This window comes from Mesoplodon bidens, assembly GCF_964165515.1.
Source record: "Mesoplodon bidens genome assembly, chromosome: 20".
NCBI lineage: Eukaryota > Metazoa > Chordata > Mammalia > Artiodactyla > Ziphiidae > Mesoplodon > Mesoplodon bidens.
This window is the reverse complement of record NC_138181.1, coordinates 8,714,138-8,736,049: the sequence shown is the minus strand read 5'-3', so window position 1 is coordinate 8,736,049 and position 21,912 is coordinate 8,714,138. Positions and strand designations below refer to the sequence as shown.

At 49.7% G+C, this 21,912-nt stretch overlaps 1 protein-coding gene across 9 annotated transcripts in view; it reads right to left on the bottom strand.

Moving 5' to 3' along the window:
* SLC20A2 (solute carrier family 20 member 2) overlaps positions 1 to 21,912 on the bottom strand; it is a 107,363-nt gene that overhangs the window by 39,938 nt on the left and 45,513 nt on the right. For all 9 annotated transcript variants that reach the window (XM_081221031.1, XM_081221035.1, XM_081221036.1 and 6 more), the window contains 3 exons: positions 9,538 to 10,064; positions 3,764 to 3,904; positions 2,412 to 2,497 (listed from right to left, as the gene is read on the bottom strand). In XM_081221031.1, coding sequence (XP_081077157.1) covers positions 2,412 to 2,497; positions 3,764 to 3,904; positions 9,538 to 9,826 — 516 coding nt within the window. In that variant the 5' untranslated portion in view covers positions 9,827 to 10,064. The remainder of the gene's footprint in view (positions 1 to 2,411; positions 2,498 to 3,763; positions 3,905 to 9,537; positions 10,065 to 21,912) is intronic.

Here is a 21,912-nt window from a genome sequence, read left to right as displayed (position 1 = left end):
ACCCGGAGCACTCACTATTCTAGCTACATCGACATTGGCCCCAAAATCCACTTTCAACAAATATTTTGAGGCCTGACCCTCTGAGGATGCCCTGAGAAAGTCAAATGACTTCAGCACCACGGCATTACTACTAGATTTTATGGTACTCCGTGACACGATCCGGGTTTGCTCTGTTGAAATATATAAAGCAAGGAAATACAGGACCACGTGCTATGACTTTCAGAATCCTTTCACGAGGTGGAGCATTTCACCTTCAACTATTAAAAAGTGAAAAGAACTGTGGGTTCCTTGTCTAAGAAAACATCTTTTTACAACCTTAGGCTTCTGGTACAACACTTCCGAAATCTAATATTTCAGCGAGAACAGTACTGCACGTGTTTTAGGCAAAGTCACACCTGGGAGAATATTCGAAATTTAGAGTTTACAGAGGAAACATACAGAGTTTGAGGGTTTAGATCTACAGAGGATTTTGAAGCAAAAATAGGAACCGGAACTCCCTGACGCAAAACTGGCATGTAGGTGTTGCTTAAATAATTCAAACATGGGCTAATTTCTGATGACCATGTAAGACACTCTTGTACATTGGTATGAGTCTGTGACCCACCCACGATAAAAGGAAAATTAGGTCTAAGCCTTGATGTGAGCTACAGAAGTCAGGATCAGTACAGACTATCTCACAGGTTCCTACTGTCAAGTGCAAACGTGTGCAAATCAAGTACATTTGCAGAACTGTAAACTCATCAAGAACCCCGCCTGCAATGTCTCAAGCGGCCACCAACCCTTGTCAGGAGGCCTGAGGTGAATGGAAGTGAGATGTCAGGAAAGGAAGAGCTGGGGTGGAAGGTGATTCAGCCGCACGGGAGTCCCAGCCACAGTCACAGGCAGGGCAGGTACAAAGGGATGGGCAGGAGCCTGGGATGAGGCACGTCCCCTGCCGATCTGCCGTGGACCCGGGACAGGAACCAGGCTGAACTGAAAACGAAACGCTGAGCTGCTCACATGCTACGGCCTCCGCTTCCAAAATGCTGTTTTCTGGGGGACGACGGCTGCTACAGAAAGACTCCCAGCCAGTAAGTTCTCAAGGCGTAAAGTCTTCAGTTTGCGTGTTGTAACTGAATCACCTTATGTTTTCTCAAATAACCTATTCTTAAAACGCAAATGGCAGCTGTCTCATTGAGACCCGTCTCCGTTCCTCCTCCTGTCTCGATCCCTCCCTCCCTCCCTCCTTCCTTTCCTTCCTTCCCTGCACCCATCACCTGCCCCCATCCAGGCAGCCATCCCTCTCTCTTAACAGATGTTCAACCGGCGTCTCTGAAGGGCTAAGCAGCGCTGGGCGCCGTCTACACGTGCGAAGAGACAGTCCCGGTTTCTACTCTCACAGACCTTACGGTCAAATAGCGAACAGGGGGCCAAGCAGGAGATAAATCGCTGCACAACGACGCGAGTGCAATGATAAGAAGGCAGTGAGCGTGTGGGGATACAGAGGGAGGTCCCCAAGCGGAGGCTGGGGCAGGAGCACCTGGGAAGTGACTCCTGGCGGGGGGCAGATGACGGGGGTGCAGGGGGGGCAAGAGTGGGTGGCACCTTCCAAGATGTTACTGGGTCCTAGGACAGCTGGACCCCGGAGAAGGGCTGGTAAGTTTGTGATCATCCAAGAGACTGAGCCCCGCCTAGAAGAAGAGCTGTGCCTAGAAGAGCTGTGTCTTCAAGCAAGGAGACGGCTGAAGGCAGGCGTGTCCCGATGTGCTCGCGTGTGCTGAGCAGCCAAAGGCAAGCAGCAGGGCTTATGAAACGCTGCAACAACCCCTTGACAGGCAAATCAAAACGTAACCAAGGTTTTTGTTTGTTTGTTTCTTGCCGAGAATACTGATCTCAGTAAGCTTCCATTTTCATCTCATTTTATTTTTGATAAAAATGTACCCACACACACCCTGCCCCCGTAGGTGTTATTTCCTTCTTTTTATCCTATCCTCAAGGATAGGAAGAAAACCAGTGTCTGAAGCTTCCTTTCTCCATTAAAAAACAGAAAACACCTGACATTTCGGTAAAGAAATTCTCCAGCTGTTTTTAGTGCTAGTTAATTTCAAAATTGTAACACTATCTTTCTCTATTCTGTTTACTGTTCACAAAATAATTACCTTTCCTTTTTTGAGGTGTGAGCACAGTGCCCAAGAATGCTGACCAATGAACTAAGTCATATGGCAGGACACCTCTTGTCCAGTGCTGGCTCTGGGGGAGCCCCTGGGTACTCTATCCACCTCTTCCCACCTTCTTTAGAATAATGTCTAATTCCAACTTCAGGGCGCTGTGCCTTAACAATTCTTCCTCTGACCCCTCTCACTATTAATTTCTATTGAGTGGAACCAAAATTAGGTCTAAAACTTAATTAAAAAAATAATAGCCTCACTTACCTTTTTTAAGATGAACATTCTGATCAGTACAAACAGCACGCCAGACATGAAACCAGACAACAGCGGAGATATAAACCAAGAAGCAACTGAATAATTAAAAGAAAATCTAATGAATGTTAAAATTCTACATAACTCAGGTCCTATTTATATAATACAGTGATACCAACATATAGCACATACATTGGTAAACATTCCTGGAATTGTTCACCTTGACTCAGAACCCAACAAACCCACTGCCTTGGCAGACTGACCTCCACACGGGGGTCACCGTCCTCACACACAGACCCCAGGCCACGGCACACACACCACCTCCCAGCTCCGGCCTCCGACGACGGTTCCTTTGATTCCCACTGAGCCCCTTCTGCCTGACCTTCATGCAGCCCCGTCCTGTGCCAGCTGTAAGGGCCACGGAAAAGGGGACCACCTTCCCTTTCAATTTCCAAGGCCAGCCTGGTACTGTCACCCCGTAGCCTCTGGCTGCACACTGGAAACATCTGCAGAGTTTTCAAAAACTAGTTACATTCTGGGTCCACCCACAGAATTCTGATTTAAAAGGTTTGGAATGGGGTCTGGGCACTGATATCTTTAAATTGCTCTCCCAGGTAACTTGAAAGTGCAGCCAGAATCAAGCACCACTGTTCTAGAAGCCTGGGACCTCGGATGAGTTTCCTGGGATGTCAGGTGAGTTTCCTGGGGTCAGCAGAGTTCCCTGGCGATCTGTGTCCTGCTTGCAGTTCAGGGATCCGCTTATCCTAGGGCTCCTAAGGCCACTATGATTCGTAAAAGGTTGGAGATGGGCAAGAGGGAGTGTTTTTCACAATGGGCGTGTTGGTACTTATGGGGCTGAAAGGACTTCCCCCTTACTGAAAAAGTCAGACCCGGGAAGCAGGTTGTCAAACCTCTCCTAACAGTCCCCACTGGGCAGCCCACATCCCAGAAGGAGCACCAGGCAGACTGGGCGTCTCCTGGATGCAGTGGGGCAAGTAGCGCTCGGCTCACTTCCACGCTTCCCCATCACCAGGAACTCTGACTCCTGGACCAGGGCCCAGTTTTTCTCTGCCTGCACACTGATTTCAACCAGATAAATTTCTTAACCCCGGGGAACAAGAGATACTGATTTTCAAAGCTGGATGACAATGTAGCATTTGAAAAGAGCATCTGGAGTTAAAAACTGCCTAACAGTTCACAATCTCTGCTAACCGAAATTTTAAGGGAAAACGTTCATAGACCTATCCATATAGGTCTTCTAAACGTTAACATTTAAAGAAAAAAGTATAACGGTGACTTTTAATAACACTTACTCTAGAAAATGTAAAGTTTCCTGCTTATAAGTGAAAGAAAATGGCATTTACCAATCTTGACCAGCTCCATCCACTGCACACCTTTTGTACCAATTGCTACGAGGGAGAATCCAATGGTGGCCCCAACAATGCAGTGAGTCCCCGAGATCGGGAGCCTCAGAAAGGATGCAATGAGCTGCCAGACGGCGGAGCCTACGGGTTGAAGATAAAAAACAAAGACAGAAAAAAGCCAGATATACAGCGGGGTGTCTCAAACAGCCATAGAAGCAAGAAACCCAAATTACCTTCTCCTTCCCAATGCCTCCCTGGGGTTAATTGTCTCTGGATTGTTTCTTTCTTTCTTTTTTTTTTTTTTGTAATTTGATATCTTTATTTCTTAAAAATAATATATCATTTTTTTACAACTTTATTGGAGTATAATTGCTTCACAATGGTGTGTTAGTTTTCTGCTTTATAACAAAGTGAATCAGTTATACATATACATATGTTCCGATATCTCTTCCCTCTTGTGTCTCCCTCCCTCCCACCCTCCCTATCCCACCCCTCTAGGTGGTCACAAAGCACCGAGCTGATCTCCCTGTGCTATGCGGCTGCTTCCCACTAGCTATCTACCTTACGTTTGGTAGTGTATATGTGTCCATGCCACTCTCTCGCTTTGTCCCAGCTTACCCTTCCCCCTCCCCATGTCCTCAAGTCCATTCTCTAGTAGGTCTGTGTCTTTATTCCTGTTTTACCCCTAGGTTCTTCATGACATTTTTCCCCCTTTAATTCCACATATATGTGTTAGCATACGGTATTTGTCTTTCTCTTTCTGACTTACTTCACTCTGTATGACAGACTCCAGGTCCATCCACCTCACTACAAATAACTCAATTTCGTTTCTTTTTATGACTGAGTAATATTCCATTGCATATATGTGCCACATCTTCTTGTTTCTTTACAAAGCCCCGAGAGAAACCACTCAAATAACTTTAGCCAAAGGAACATTCTTCAACACTGAAGGGATAATGCTGACTTATTCAAAGGAAAGTATTTGAAAGTATTTAAAGAAAAGCCCCGTGATGTCAGTTCCTAGTTGCCTTTGTCACGGTCAAGCAAGGGTGCTGGTCATGAGGTGAGTTCTGATGTGAAGTGTGGCCAGGACCAAGCAGGAGACTGAGGACTAACGAACACGGAGAAACAGGAAAGGCTGCGTATTGGAAAAGATTCTGCTGTAGTTACGCTGTTCGGTCACATCAAGAGGAGGCTACATACTGCCTATGTATATTAGTCGGTCCAAGAGAGAGTATAAAATACAGACATCAAGTCACGATGCTGTACACCTGAAGCCAATATAACGTCACGTCGAATATACCTCAATAAAAACAAAGAGCGAGTGTGTGTAATCCCACGTTACTTTTCGCAGTTCTGCCTCTCCTGTGAGAAGTAGCTATGATATTTAACCCCACGCTGGGCATCTACCCGCTGTGCCTGCCCGGGCGGCTGGGCCTTTTTTGGCCCGCTCCCTCCAGGCCTTCTAATTCTCAGGAATTAAGAGGATCCCTGGGTTCGGGCTTTGTGTCCTTTTACCTCGATTTCGCCACCCTTCTCTAGGCTTCGTGTTCTTCCAGGCTACAGTTCACTTCAGATATTTTCATAAGCAGATCAAGTTTTGCAAGGAGTATTAAAAGCATCGGCTGGGGAGAGGTCACTTTCGGAAACAGCTGTTGAAAAGCTCACACAGGGCTGCAGGGGACAAAGGGCCTGGCTGATAAGCAGGGCACGGCATTAATCCCAAGTGTTAACTCTGGAAATCTGGCTGCTTGGTAGCAGCAGCTTTAAACAGACCCCTGGCATTTTCTCCAAAAACACCTGCGTCACGGAGGCTCGTGAGAGGTCGTGCGGGTCCCCATTCGCGGAGCAAGCCTGACAGCTGCTCTGGGAGTGCCAGGCAGGCTGACCTTTGTGTCGCAGCGGGCCGTGACCCCGAACCTACCCCCTGAAACGTGTGCTGGGAGGAGGAGGGCCAGCCTTGGGCTGCCAAACCAGTGACAGGCTTGATGGCAGCAGCCAGGCTCCCCCGCGGGCAGTCCTGCAAGCCCGGACATCTAAGCCCTGGGCTCCTCAGGGACTAGTTGTTTTAAAAATAAAGCCGGACTCTGGAGCGCGTTTCACACCACAGAACCAGAACTTAAAAAGCAAATATTCTTACAAAAAGTAAAATAGTGACGTTAAGAGAATGGGATAAACTCACTCACGTGAATTCAGACCATGAGGTTTTCAATCCTGAAAGCCACTCTCTCTGGCTGACTTTATAACAGGAGGGTTTGTAAGGAAAGGTAGGGGGACGGGGCTGCCTGAGAGAGGGAGGAAGGGGGCGGTGGGCACTGGGGAGCAGGGGACAGAGGGGAGGACGGGGCCTTGCAAGGTGAGAGTGGGCCGGAGGCCCTCCTTGACCTGGGGAATTCCTGGAGGTGAATGGGATTAACGTTAAGAAAAACAGAGGGAAAAAGAGAGAGTTTCACCTAAGATAACGATGTCCTGCAATGAAGGAGGGGATTAAGCCCAGGATGAGGCTGCCAGACAAAACCTGGGCAAAGTGGAGGTTAAGATGGGTGTCTGAGGCCACGGGCTCCTGGAGGATGAAAGAATGGCAGAGAAGGTACAGGTCACACGGAGGCAAAGAAGACTCAGCACTTCCTAGGGTGCTTCCAGGAGAGGGCTCGGTCGTGCTGTCGTGGGTATTCCCACGAAAAGATGGCACGTTCTGAATTCTCAGTGGATTTGGGGAACCATGGGCGGTTTCACACTAAGCGGATCGACTGTTGCTTTAGGGCTGAGCTAGAGTCCCCGTAGATGCCTTGTTCAGGGAGTGTGGCTGGCATGAACAATTTCTCCTACCCAATCAACTTAACAGCTTCTACCACAACGTTACCAGCAAGCACAGAGACCCATGGGCTTGGGGTGACGATTATAAAGAGAAAAGAGAAAAAAGAATAAAGAGACGGGGAGAAAAGGGACAAAGAAAGGGATGTTGACTTTGAAAGAGGAAGATTGGGAGAACTCAGGCATCTGAACAGAATCATCTTGGTTTGGGCCAATCATGATTATACCACCATCTTAAAATTCCCCAGTTCCCATGTACAAGGAACCCAGTTTTAAAAGTCTAGGTAACTCTCACCAATTCCCAACAAAATAGGCTTTGAGATTCTTCTAACCACACACCAAAAAAAAAAAAAAAAAGACACCAAAGCAAACAAAATCAAGTTATTCAAGCAAAACCCCCAAATGCTTTGGTTGACCTAAATTCTAGTGGAGGTAAGTATCCTTCATTCTTTGAGTGTAGAGACCAAGGCCAGGGGTGGGAAAACCCCAAAACTGGACAACTTATGCTGTCTACACAGCAAGTTAGTGGTGACGTGGAGCTCAGCCCACAGGCCTTCCGTCCACCCAGGGTCCTGGGGCAGCCTCACAAACAAACCTCCTCAGTAAGCACCACCACTCCCCAAAGGGCTCATCCAACGCAAGAAGGAACCTCTGTTAAGATTGAACTTCATCACTGTATAGCACAGGGAACTCTACTCAATACTCTGTGATGACCTATATGGGAAAGAATCTATAAAAAGAGCCGATACATGTATATGTATAACTGACTCACTTTACTGTACACCTGAAGCTAACACAACATTGTAAATCAACTACACTCCAATTATAAAATTTAAAAAAAAGACGGAATTTCATCAGTGTTTTTCTTTATTTCTCTTCTACTTTCAATATATCTTGTCCGCATCATACCGACTGGCAAAATCTTAATTTCCACTTGATATGATTACGTCTTAGATATTGCTCATGACAACTGAGGGTGAATTTGACAAACAACTGTCAAACTGTCAGGGAAACGTCAGTTATACCGGACTGTGATGAGACGTACATGTTCAGTGAAGGTGAACAATTCAATCATCACAGTAGCTGTTGTAGTAAATGATTTTTAATTCTTAAAAATAATGATGGGGGCTTCCCTGGTGGCGCAGTGGTTGAGAGTCCGCCTGCCGATGCAGGGGACGTGGGTTTGTGCCCCGGTCTGGGAGGATCCCACATGCCGCGGAGTGGCTGGGCCCATGGGCCATAGCCGCTGAGCCTGCGCGTCCAGAGCCTGTGCTCCACAACAGGAGAGGCCACAACAGTGAGAGGCCCACGTACCGCAAAAAAAAAAAAAAAAAAAAATGACGAATTAAAGTAATCACGAGCCTTACATCTTTCAAACAACATGTGCAGCTGACAAAGAGGAACTCCTCAGCACATATGACCTGCTTACTGTGCTTTAGTAGTATTTAATCCCTTACTGAGGACATCCATCTTTCAATCAAAGGCCTCAACGACTCTACTTCTCCAACTAACCCGCTGTAACGAGAAGATGATGGGCCATCTTCAACCTGGCAAATGACCTGCACATTCTGGGGGCTTAAGAAGTGCTGGTGGTGGTAAACCCCTGGGGATCCGTGGGATGTAGCCGTGTTCTTGGTCCACCAGCATCCGGCCTCCCGGTGCAGGGCTCTCCCCACAAAAGCACGTGCCCTGTTGAAAGCAGAAGGTGGCAGGACTCCCCTCTCCCCCCCTCCCCCACTACCCGTGTAGACACGCCATCTGCTGTGCATCACTTCGACCTAGAGGCAAGCACAGGAGGAGCTTGCCGGCGGCACCTAAGGCCCTGCTGCCCGAATCTTCCAGCTCAGCAAGGGCAGCACCCACGGTGCTGCCAGTGTGGAGTCGCCTCGGGTAGGGGAGGAACCACACGCCCGACACCACCAGTAAAAGGTCCTACTGCAAACAGGTGACATACAAGTGATCTTCCGGTGGAAAACAGAACAAGCGTACTAGGGTTTCTCTGGTGGCACAGTGGTTGAGAGTCCGCCTGCCGATGCAGGGGACACGGGTTCGTGCCCCGATCCGGGAGGATCCCACATGCCGCGGAGCAGCTAGGCCCGTGAGCCATGGCCGCTGAGCCTGCGCGTCCAGAGCCTGTGCTCTGCAACGGGAGAGGCCACAACAGTGAGAGGCCCGCGTACCGCAAAAAAAAAACAAAAAAAAAAAACACAAGCATACTAGATGGAGCTCCCAGGGGTGGAATCAGAAAATCCAAACAAACACTAACAAAAGGAACACAAATGACAGAGAAGACCAGAATTTCTTGAAAACACAGTCACTTAAGAGTCAATTGGCAACTGCTCTAAAACTTCAACGGAGAATACAGAAGTTAAGCTAATAAATACTGGTTTTGGGCAACCAAGTTTTCGAAACATTACTTCCTAACTGATGAAAAATCTATGAAAAAATAGAAATGAACCTTCAAGGTTTATAAATAAACCTAAGTAAACCTCTCAAACACATTCACTTAGACGTGCTCTTTCTTTAATAACTTTTAAACAGCTTTAAAATGACAAAGAGCTATGCTACAAATATCTTTTTCTGGACTTTATGAAAAGCGCTGACTTAGCCAAAATCTATTTGAACAAGCAAGTCTGCCATACATTCAAGGAAAGAAATGGTTGCTTGATATTTGAACACTGACCAAAATCATAACTGAATTAAAACACAGAGAGCACAAATAAGATATAGTAAATGAGAAATCTGAAAAAGTATACATACATATACATATGGCTGAATCACTTTGCTGTACACCTGAAACTAATGCAACATTGTAAATCAACTGGACTTCAATTAAAAAAAAAAAAGAACCATCAAACCAGTTTTTGAAAAGTTAAAACAAAAATCTCATTTATGGATATGACAAATGAGAAATGGGTCAGTGGACACATTCCCGTGGGTGGAAAGACAAGGCTACTTACCGACCATGGCACTGACCTCCCCGGCCATGAGCGTCTGCACGGTGTGGTTGTACAGGTTCACGTCAATGATGCCTTTACGGATGGTCTCTCCGACTTTGGCCCCCAGTAACACCGAGCCGGTGGTTTCAAAGATTGAAGCCAGGATGCAAGCCTGCCTCAAGGTCACCACACCCGAGCCCACGGCGGTACCAAACGAATTGGCAACATCATTGGCACCCACGGAAAACGCCAAGATAAAAGCTATGAAAAAACCCAAGATGACCATCCACAGATACTCATCTGTGGCCATTTTGGAAAGGGGGCTCCGGGTACTTTTCTTTTGCAGAAGTATTTGAAAGCCACCGAGCTTGAGGTTCAAATGTCGTCAGGCCGAGAGTTCTCGTAAACAATGAGTCTGCTCTGGAAAGTGCCGGATGATGTTGGAGCTGCACAAACTGCTAGCTGCTGGTTTTCAAACTACTGTCAGGACAGTTCATTGGGTTGTGTTCAGTCAGCGGTAAAACACATTCCATATTTTCCTTTCCAGTCTGGTAACAGGAAGAAGACAAAAGAGATCAATTACCCTGAGGAACCGGTGACAAGTTTGTTCTTTCAGAAAGAAATGTTTGGAAGCTGCTGATAGGATCTCACGCTGGCATGTGGCAGATCTGACCATAAAGCAACACAAGGAAGATTATCATCAGGCTAACTGCCCAGCCCACCCCCAGAAAAGCTGATTCTAGAACCTTCCAGGGTGGAGCTGCTTTATGATCACAGACTGATAGGAAGTCTTAATAGGATACATTTTTATGCAATTTGAAAAATATATGTGGTCTTTATTTTAGAAAGAAAAAAATGCTTTGGATGAGCACAAGATAAGGAAACAAGAAATTCAGAGTTACCGAGTTTTTCAAATACGTGGATCGTGCCTAATTTCTTGGAGCAGGGTGACCCAATGTGGCTCTGTGACACTGTGGGGTGTGGCAACTCTCTACCTGACCATTTGCACACCCTGAGCTCAGCAGGCCCCGGTCAGACATGAAGTGACTCTTTCAAAAGGTGACAGGGTGGGAACTGAAGGGGCTCCCGGGGACAGGGAAGCTGGAGTGAAGCCACCCTGTCAGAGCAAGAAGCAGATCAGGTCACTTCGCCCTGCTTCCCACCTCGCTCGGGGAACAGCCAGAGGCCTGACCACAGCCTGGGAGGCCCTCCCAGATCTCCTCGGGCCCCCCCACCAGATCTCCTCGGGGGTCCCCCACCAGATCTCCTCGGGGCTCCCCAACCACATCTCCTTGGGGGCCCCCCACCAGATCTCCTCGGGGCTCCCCACCAGATCTCCTCGGGGCTCCCCACCAGATCTCCTCGGGCCCCCCACCACCAGATCTCCTCAGGGCTCCCCCCGCAGATCTCCTCGGGGCTCCGCACCAGATCTCCTTGGGCCCCCCCACCGGATCTCCTCGGGGCTCCCCAGCAGATCTCCTCGGGCCCCCCCACCAGATCTCCTCAGGGCTCCCCCCGCAGATCTCCTCGGGCCCCCCCACCAGATCTCCTCAGGGCTCCCCACCAGGTCTCCTCGGGCCTCCCCACCAGATCTCCTCAGGGCTCCCCACCAGATCTCCTCGGTCCCCCCCACCAGATCTCCTCAGGGCTCCTCACCAGATCTCGGGGCTCCCCACCATATCTCCTCAGGGCTCCCCACCAGGTCTCCTCGGGCCCCCCCACCAGATCTCCTCAGGCCCCCCACCAGATCTCCTCAGGGCTCCCCACCAGATCTCGGGGCTCCCCACCAGATCTCCTCATGGCTCCCCACCAGGTCTCCTCGGGCCCCCCCACAAGATCTCCTCGGGCCCCCCCATCAGATCTCCTCGGGCCCCCCCACCAGATCTCCTCAGGCCCCCCCACCAGATCTCGGGGCTCCCCACCAGATCTCCTCAGGGCTCCCCACCAGGTCTCCTCGGGCCCCCCCACCAGATCTCCTCGGGCCCCCCCACCAGATCTCCTCAGGGCTCCCCACCAGGTCTCCTCGGGCTCCCCCCACCAGATCTCCTCGGGCTCCCCCCTAGATCCTCAGGCTCCCCCACCAGATCTCCTCAGGGCTCCCCACCAGGTCGCCTCAGGCTCCCCCCCAGATCTCCTTGGGCTCCTCCCCCACCAGATCTCCTCGGGCCTCCCCACCAGATCTCCTCAGGGCTCCCCACCAGATCTCCTCAGGGCTCCCCACCAGATCTCCTCGGGCCCCCCCACCAGATCTCCTCGGGCCCCCCCACCAGATCTCCTCGGGCCCCCCACCAGATCTCCTCAGGGCTCCCCACCAGATCTCCTCGCCCCCCCCCACCAGATCTCCTCGGGCTCCCCCCCAGATCTCCTCAGGGCTCCTCCTCCACCAGATCTCCTCAGGGCTCCCCACCAGATCTCCTCAGGCCCCCCCACCAGATCTCCTCGGGCCCCCCCACCAGATCTCCTAGGGCCCCCCCACCAGATCTCCTCGGGCTCCCCGCCCGACCTCCTCATGCCTCCCCCCCAACCCTGCCCGGGCTCACTGACCTCAGCTCCTGCCCACCCCCACCCTCACTGTCTCGCTCACCTCAGGGCCTTTGTACCTTCTGGTCCCTCTGCCAGGAACAGCCTGTCTGATGGCTGCACAGCTCGTCGCCTGCTCCAAGTCCCTCTCCACCCAGATGTCACCAGAGCAGCGCCCCCGACCCTGTCGAGGAGCACCCCCCATGCCCTTACCCCTCTCTCTCACCGGCCTTTTTTCTTTTCTACCGACCACCTCATTCATTCACTCACTCACTCACTCACTCCTGTCTGGCCCCTCACGGGACGCAAGGACTTTGCTGTGTCTCCAGCACACAGACTAGCGCCTGGCACGGGGTAAGCCCTAATCAAGCTGTTGAACAAGTGAAGAAAGAAGCTGTTAAACAAATGAAACCACTCTTGCATAGGCTTCCTCCTGGGATGAAGATGTGGCATCACAAAATTAATACATGTGTGAAGTAAACATGTCACCAAAAGCCGCAGACCGGTGGTGTTCTATTATTATATAGTCCAAGTACCGCATCTGTGTACTTCCTTTGAGCGGTTCCAGGCATTGGGAATGGTGCCCATAAATGCTAACTGAACTGAATAAAATAGGCTCATACACCACGTCATACACAATATGATCAATCAACATTAAGGTTATTTAGAGGGAAAAAAGCAGGACATAAAATTTATGTACCTGTGATTGTGGCAATGTTAAAAGGCATATAAAAGACCAAAAGGTAATCACTAAAATGGTAACAGTGGTTGAGTTTAAGAAGCAGTGTCAGAGATCATTTTTTCCTTTCCTCCAAAAACTGTATACCACGGTGACGTGCTTTTCAAATTAAAATAATACATAAAAAACAAATCAATAAACATATATTGAGAACCATCTTTTTAAAAGATATAATTCACTAAAATGTGGTGAGTACACGTGCTGGGAGGGCAGGGTAGGCAATGCTACAAGGCACACGATGAAATAAAAACTGCCCTGACCACCTTCGCATTTTCTAAGCTTTGTAGTCCATGCAATTCTGGAGATTCTGGGCCCAACGGAGACACGGGAAAAGACCACTCTAAAGGCAAGAGACAACGTTCTATAAATGAAAATACAAAATAAAACCATTCTGGACCAATATTATCTATCTTAAAATATAAAAGAATTCTAGATGAAAGCTCATCTGTCAGGGTAGGTGGCCCAGAGAGCCAACAAGGACAATGCTCAAGAGATATTTACTGCATGCCCCCGTGTGCCCGTCACGAGGAGGATGCTGAGTGATGACGGACGGGGTCCTGCACGTGCGGAGTTCCCGTCCAGGGAGGGAAACACATGCTCATCGACAAACACACGTCAGACCATCAGCTGCAGCCGATGCTATGGAGGCAGGAGGCTCTTGCTGTACGTGCAGCATCCTGAGCCCACGAATGGGGGCAAGTCCTGGTCTGCGTGGGCAGGAGAGGGTCCCCTGCCATTTGAGGATGGGGGGTCAACCTGCGACTGGGGTAGACGTTCCAGGCGGTTCCCAGCTGGGAAGGAGTGGGATGAGGGGAGGGGACCGGTGGCAGCCGGGGTGAGGGGACCCACGATGGAAGCTGAGCTGGACCATATTAAAGACTGTGGTCACCGCCTAACAACAGGGGGCGCTGAAAGGGAGCTGACATGCTCAGACCCTCCTTCTGGGAGGCCCCCTGGCCACAGTGGGAAGCGGGGACAGGATGGAGGCCGGGGTGGACGTGGGGAGACTGCCTACGAGACCCCCTGCTCGGCACAGACGGGGTGTCCTGGGCCCAGGGCAGGGGTGGTGACGGGGAAGAGAAGTGATGTAAAGAAGCCAACCATGGCGTTGGCTTGTCAACAGCAGTGGAGAGAGGACAGCTGGCGCCTACCTGTGGAGCTGGGCTGAAAAGTCACTGAGCGGGGTGTGTTCTCCCTTCTGCACTGTACTTGGTTTTGTGTGTCGGTGGCAGGATGGTGTCTGAGCACAGCTCGTGGCTGGACACGGCACACACAGGGGTGAAGGCAGCTCAGCAGCGATGCCCTCAGCCCAGCTTTGCTTGGAGTGAGGCTTTTCATTGTCTTTATGGTGCCCCGGGCACCATTTCAGAGCAGGGATTCCCTCTCCTACTTAGATGACCTTAGATAACTTGTCTCCACAACTGTGTCTATGTTTTCTCCTCCACACTCAAACCCTCAGCCAACCAGCTTAAGTCCAAAAGCAGCTGGTTGAGGAGAAATGCTTGCCCCTTTTCTGAGACCAGATGATTTCTATCTTGCATATTTACCTGGCCAGCTTCTTATTGCAAGTACTAACACCCTTTCTCCATTGATTTTTATCAAATGTGAGCAAAATACAGAGCTTAAATAACCACACAATCTGCTCTATGGAAAAAGATAGCAACGCCACTGAAACCGAGCCCTTGGCGGGCCAGAGGACCACTGTGCAGGAGGCCACAGTGGGAGTTTGCCAAGAACACGGCCCAAATTCAGAGCGGCTGAGGCCCGACCAGGATGCCATCGGGGAGTGCTGGTGTCTGAAAGTAGGATTTTGAAGGGAGGTGATCACATCAGTGGGGAAATCTGACTTATTCAATAAATGATGCTGGGACAACGTGCTAGCTGCTAACTATCCGGAAGGAAGAAAAAAGTGAGATCCCTACCTCACACCAAGTTAAAGATTTAACCGTAAAAATTGAAACCTGAAGAAAATTAGAACATAGGTAAATATTTACTTAACATTGGGATGGGGAAGCCTAGACATGACATTGAAGGCGGTTAATGGAAAGAATCAACACATGTGAGTTCACGGGAATCCTGCAGCTGGAGACAGAGGAGTCTGAGGTGTGGACGCATCACTTGGAAATGCCTCTTCTCGTCCTCAGCAATGGTTCTCAACAAGGGGCCGTGCTGTTTGGAACCTCCAGCAAATGCCTTCTTCCTTCTAACTCTCCTAGGAGGGTTTTTCTTTCTTTCTTTCTTTTTTTTTTTTTTGCGGTACACGGGCCTTTCACTGTTGTGGCCTCTCCCGGTGCGGAGCACAGACTCCGGACGCGCAGGCTCAGCGGCCATGGCTCACGGGCCCAGCAGCTTCGCGGCATGTGGGATCCTCCCAGACTGGGGCACGAACCCGTGTCCCCTGCATCGGCAGGTGGACTCTCAACCACTGCGCCACCAGGGAAGCCCTAGGAGGGCTTTTCTGAAAACGGTCAGGACGAGGACGGGGGAGGTTGGAACAAGCTTCCTGTTTGCCTCTCCTTCCCCGAGTGTGAAAGCCCCTAAAGGGCCGGGACTCACAGGACCGAACGTTACAAGATAGTCGTCAATTTTCAGACGCCATCAACCTCCTGCACTGGAGGAACAGAGCCCTTCAACTTTTGGACTTATCGCAGGAGGTACTGAGGGTTCCATCAGCTGTGTCGAAACGCATCCTGTTCACAGGGTCCCGTCTTTCCTCCGTGCCTTCTGAACAAGCTGCTTGGCTCGGCTCTCCGGCCCTCGTGTCTAGGCCTTCAGCTCTGAATAAGCCCTCCTCAGGGCTCCTGAGTTGAGGCTTACAGATTCTCTTCTTCCACGAGCCTCCGCCTCAACTCTCCCTAACACCCTCTTCTCCACCCTAGAAACCGGAATGTTAGAGGAAGGGTGAAAACAAACGTTCTCAGGATATTTCTAGTCACGTTTGTATGCTGTTTAAAAACAGCAATGTTGCTGAGTTGTAGCACTTAATAGACATTTGTGCACAGAGGAGCGCGGGTGGGAGGGTCCTGCTCTGAAATGCTGCCAAAGGCGACACCCGAGGAGACCCCTGGCCCTTCCAGCAAAGGTGCTGCTCCAGCCCCCCTCCACCCTGCACACCCCTCCCCCAAGCCTGGGGTCTAACCATCTCCCCAGTCCAGCTACCAGCCCCAGACAACCAGGTTGGTGGCAGACTGTGGCCTGTTCAGGAGCTCAGACCCACACAGAAAAGAATCCCAAAGATGACTTTTGGCTTCTTCCCCAAGCACACACCTATTTTCATCAATTCATGTGCCAATTCCAAACTCAGCTTTTTAAAGAACGCCTCTCATCCTGAAGGATGCTTACTGAGCTGCCCTTACATTTCACCCAATAACTTTGCAGTCCTTCTCCTGTCCCTATGATGCAGAAGGAATTCAATACATCTGTAAAATGTCTTATTTCCTGGGTCTGCTAGGAAACAGCTAAGTAGGGCAAGGTCCTACTTGACCAGGCTTCATCTCATTTACTGACATGAGCTGAGTCATAATTAATAGTTGCTTACATCCTCCAGCTTGATACACCCAAAAGCAGATACGAGGAGAGTATCCACTGGGTGGCTTCTGGGCTGTGCGGATCTTTTCCCTGACACTCAGGGGCCACACCCAGGCCAGGCCCTCCCTTTGACAGATGACGGGAAAGAGCCAGGTCCCCCATGCAGAGAACCTGGGGCTCTGAACTTATTTTCCAACACCTCCCCTGAGGCCCAAGTGCTGCACACACACCCTCTGAAAATGTACCACCTGCTTTCCCGGAAACCAGGACTGGATCTTGAATTCTGACACTTAAGTTGAAATATCTCTTCAGGGGTGCAACGTAAAATCCAGTGACCCTCTGCTACATGTGGGTGAGCCTGACTAGTAAGACAAAGAAACAACTAGCTTTTCCTGGTAATATTTAAATAAAACGGAAGATTCACTTTTGGAATCTTATGACTTGCAGAGAACAGTACAGCAGAAACATTTTTCTTTCACCATTCAGGATGTAGATCTTGTCATAAGGAGTTTCTATTAACAACATCATTCTTGAATAGCTCACGGAAACATTGACGGCAAACGCTTAAATGTTAAAAAGACAGTTTAGGGCTTCCCTGGTGGCGCAGTGGTTGAGAGTCCGCCTGCTGATGCAGGGGGCACGGGTTCGCGCCCCGGTCCAGGAAGATCCCACATGCCACGGAGCGGCTGGGCCCGTGAGCCATGGCTGCTGAGCCTGCGCGTCCGGAGCCTGTGCTCCGCAACGGGAGAGGCCGCAACAGTGAGAGGCCCACATACCGCAAAAAAAAAGACAGTTTCAAAAGTAATAGTATATTTAGGGTAGATAACGCTGAGTTTCATATTTTCACACGAATGATAAAAAATGGAAAATGATAAAAAAAAATGGAAACATTACTAGAATGGGTCTGAAACTGGCCTCCGCCCCCTTTAAACAGCATATTCACAGGTAAGCGGAGCAGCCCTGGGAGCAGACGTGCCTGGAGAAAGGCAGGTGGATGCTGTTCTGATGACGGCAGAGGCAGGGGGATGGGCACAGGGGACGAGGAGGGGAGAAGAGGGAGAAAATGACGTCAGAAGGCAAGGTGACAACGCAGCCAGAGGTCAGGCACCACCTGGAACAGGGGTTTGGAGGCAGAGGACGCAGGTAACAGAGGCAGGAGAAGCAGGTGTCCTCGCTGGGGCCTGAGCACGGACACAGAGCCTGGAAACGATGACGTATGATGTGCAAAGTGAACGACGTGGGACTTCCCTGGTGGCGCAGTGGCTAAGCCTCCGCGCTCCCAATGCAGGGGGCCCGGGTTCCATCCCTGGTCGGGGAACCGGATCCTGCAGGCACGCCGCAACTAAGGAGCCCGGCTGCTGTAGCTAAGACCTGGTGCAACCAAATAAATTAAAAAAAAAAAAAAAGGGAACGACGCAAACTGGAACAGAAGTGGCCAGGACGTTGGCCAACAGATGCGGCCCCTGCCCAGCCCCGTGTGTCCTTTGCCTCCTCCTTTTCTCTCTGCTGTTAGAAAGGAGCATTTGTTTCTCCTGCCCAGAGAAAGGGAAAGAGCACAGGACCAGTCAGGGCCCCGGGTCCATGCCACTCCAGCCTCCTCCTGGCTCCACAGCCCTGGGCAAGTCATATCAACGCCTCATCTGAAAAGTAGTAAGAACAGCACACAGCATGGTGGTGGGTGAGAGGGCCCCCGGCTCAGCGCCAGGGATCCACACGTGGCGACCTGCCGTTACTGGCAGCTAAAGCCCTGGGCAATGGTCAGGAAACCTGAAGCCCAAGCCTGGAGCCGCTACTAACTAGCAACGTGACCATGGGTAAGTCCTGTCTCACCATCTGCAAAGGGGGACAGGAATAGCAAACCTAATGCATGCGAAGTGTTTTGTAAGTTGCGGTTAGCCTCAAGCAACGTGAAGTTATGGTATCACTGTAGTCACAGGAATTGTAACAGCATGAGGTTCCCAAATCCTTCTAGAAGCATCTTTCTCACTCGTATGCCCCCGTCTCCCTCCAGTGCGGCTCTTCTTCCTCGATGTACCGACTCTGGCCTTGTCTTTGCTTGAAGACTGACATACACTGTAAGGCGCAGGGACTTCTTTGAGGGGTGGAGGGAGGCGAAGAGGCAGAGAAAAAAGAACCCTAAAAGGTACTAAGAGAAAAAATCCACACAAAATGGTAAAGCCGCTTTGGAAAACAATTTGGTGGTTTCTTATACAATACAGCATACAAGCCAGCAGTCCCATTCTGAGGTGTATTTACCCAAGAGAAATGGAAACACACGTCTCCACAGGAAACTTTCTGTTCTCTCTCTTGAGTATGGTGGTGGTTACACTACTGTGCATGTGTGCCAAAACTCATGGAACTGTACACTTACAACTGGTGGGCTTGACTGTATATAAATTATGCCTCAATCAAGCTGATTAGAAAATAACACTGGAATATATAAATAGGTGAGGTGACGGATGCACTAATTAACGAGATGACAAGAATCCTTTCGTGATGTAGATGTACAAATACATATCAAATCATCACGGCGTACACTTTATTTATTTATTTATTTATTATGTTTTTTTGCGGTACACGGGCCTCTCACTGCTGTGGCCTCTCCCGTTGCGGAGCACAGGCTCCGGACGCGCAGGCTCAGCGGCCATGGCTCACGGGCCCAGCCGCTCCGCGGCACGTGGGATCTTCCCGGACCGGGGCACGAACCCGTATCCCCTGCATCGGCAGGCGGACTCTCAACCACTGTGCCACCAGGGAAGCCCGACACTTTAAATTGTAACATTTAAATGGTAGTATCTTACCATTTTATTTGTCAATTATATCTCAACAAAGCTGAGAAAAAAAGAAGGAAAACAACAGGGTCATCTTTGATATTTTCCCTTCCTGTACTGCCACACTGTCCCCCCAACCCCCAAGTCCCCTAGGATAAGGTATAAAAGTTAAATAGTTAAAAACAGAAAGAAAGAGCCACTCCCTTACCTGAGGAAAGAAGGAACATTCCACTCAGACACAGTAAAACCAGCCAGTGCAACCAGTGGAGCCAGGGGTCAGGGGCAGGCTGTCACCCTTGCTGCAGACAATGATGTCAAGAAGCAAAGAGCACACCAGATCAGAGGAGGAGGCTGCACTGCACAGGGAAAGGCCCACAGAAAGGGACGCAGACACAGCTTTTCCGAGGCCAGAGACGAGAGAGGAAGGCCTGCTGCTGGGAGAGCCTACTGACCGCCCTTCAAGATGGGCACTTAGTGCTTCCACAGAGAAGAGAACAGCGGCCTTCCCGTGGAGGTAAGTCTCCAGCAGTGCCGCAGGACCCAAAAAGAGGTACCCTTCAAGGTTAGGGCAAATATAAGCATTTCAGCTGAAAATCACTTCTGTGGAGGGCCACAGACGGCAGGTACTTGAAATGTGAACTTGTGGACATCTCATGGACCAAAGCTTCCGGGAGGTCAGTTACAGTAGACGAGAGCATGAGATAATAAAAGTGTCACCTTGTTTGACACTCCAATACCAAACTCAAAAATCGGTCCAGTAATGTCATCTCCCAAAAGTACAGTCAGAAATGATTTACACAGTTCCGAGCAACGGTGTTTATTTTCATGTGAGGAACGGTGCTTGTACACTTGCCAGGCTGGGCCAGAGGCAGGGCCATCCCAGTCCTCTACCTTGAACGAGGAGGACTCAGGTAGGGAATGGGTGTTCTTTATGACATCAGTCTCAAAAGTTCAAGAAAACAAGTAAATAATTTAAAATGTGAAGAGATACTCATGTACAAAGATGTTTATTAACAGGGTCATTTATAATGATCATGAAAAAGAGGAAACCACCTAACTGTCCCCAGACAGGAGAATGGCTGCAGAAACACGGGTGACTTCTAAAGATGAAATATTATGTAGTCACTCAAATGGTGTAACTTGAGAGTTTTACATGACATTGGAACATAGTAATAATGCTAAGTGAAAAATCCATACACAAAATGGCCTGGGCCATATTTCAACCGTGTTTAAGAATGCACCGGGGGCTAAGGGACTAAAGAAACAGGCCCAGTAAGAGCAACTCTCTCTAAGTGTTCTTTACATTTTTTTTTTTTTTTTTTTGCGGTACGTGGGCGTCTCACTGTTGTGGCCTCTCCCGTTGCGGAGCACAGGCTCCAGCGCGCAGGCTCAGCGGCCATGGCTCACGGGCCCAGCCGCTCCGCGGCATGCGGGATCCTCCCGGACCGGGGCACAAACCCGTGTCCCCTGCATCGGCAGGCGGACTCTCAACCACTGTGCCACCAGGGAAGCCCTACATTTTTTGGTATTATGAAAATTGTCTACAATGAGCAATTACTACTTTTATCAATCAAAAAAACCTTCAAACACTACAAAGAAAAGTACTTTTTTTTTAAAGTTAGGCATGTACAACCAAAATATGCTTAGTTTTTCCTAGTAAAGAAAATGAATTTCATATGAATCTGTTTTCAGCCTAGGCCTCTCAGACAATTCTTTCTTCCTTACGACCCATGACTTAAGACGCAGAATACGTCTTCTGTTCTCTTCATTTATCTTATCTTTGTTTTTCACTTTCACGGCTGTCCCTTTGTTCTGGTGCCTGAGCCCTCCTCGGTGGATAGGTCTCTGCATGGTCTGTGGCCTCGATGTGCAGGAGTCTAAAGGTTCCTCCTCGGTCGCACGTGCTCTTTCTCTGGATTCTTTCTTCATCCTTCTCATGCTCCTCTGGAGGCTTTGGCCATCAGGACTGAACTTCACCCAAAGAGTAAGAAATTTTCCTGATGGTCCAAGTACTTCACAGTAGTTGAGGTTAATGTTTACAAGAAACAACCTATGATTCACTCTTTTAGCCTATCTTGGGTCACAGAATTAGAGAATCACAAAACGTTCGATCTGAAGGGACTTTTAGAAGTTATCTATTCCAGTTTTGGTCCTTCTGAAGATGTGACTGTCCCAACTGAGAGTACAGGTTGTGATCACCCACTTACTGTGTAGGCGGCGCTCAAACCAAACCTGTGTGAAGGCAGCGGAAGTGATGCCCCTGGCTGACATCGGGCTTTCTTGATGACACTACTCCTGACCCCGGGGGTTGGGATACCTCGAGGTCCTGGCCTCAACCAGGGGTGGGGAGGCAGAGACCATGGGGAAATAGCAGAGGGTGATAAAGAGAGCGCGTTACCGAGAAGGCTGCAGAGCCTGCACCCTGGAATGTTTTCAGGGTCAGCTGATGTCTCAAGTGCTGTCCAGCTCTATTATTTTACATCATCCAGAGACCACAGGGCCGGGAAGAGGCAGTTTAGCCTGGAACTATGAACCACAGGATTGTCCTGTGGGGAGAGGGAGTGGAAATTTCTGACCCTCTCCTGAGCAGTGCAGTCAACGGCCTTCATGAATTTATGGAACGTGAACAAACTTATTTTGGTCCTCTAGCTAGAGTTTCCACTGCAGAGCCTGTCGGCTCAGCTCTTCCGTACCAGGCCCCATTCCGGATATATTCACTCTCCCTCCTGCATTTTTGTCATTCTGACATTTAAATTTCTTGTTGGCTCATAAAGCGTGTGTGTTATTCAGATGTTTTCCACACAGCCTTTTGCTCCCTGGGAAGGTACTGTCTAAACC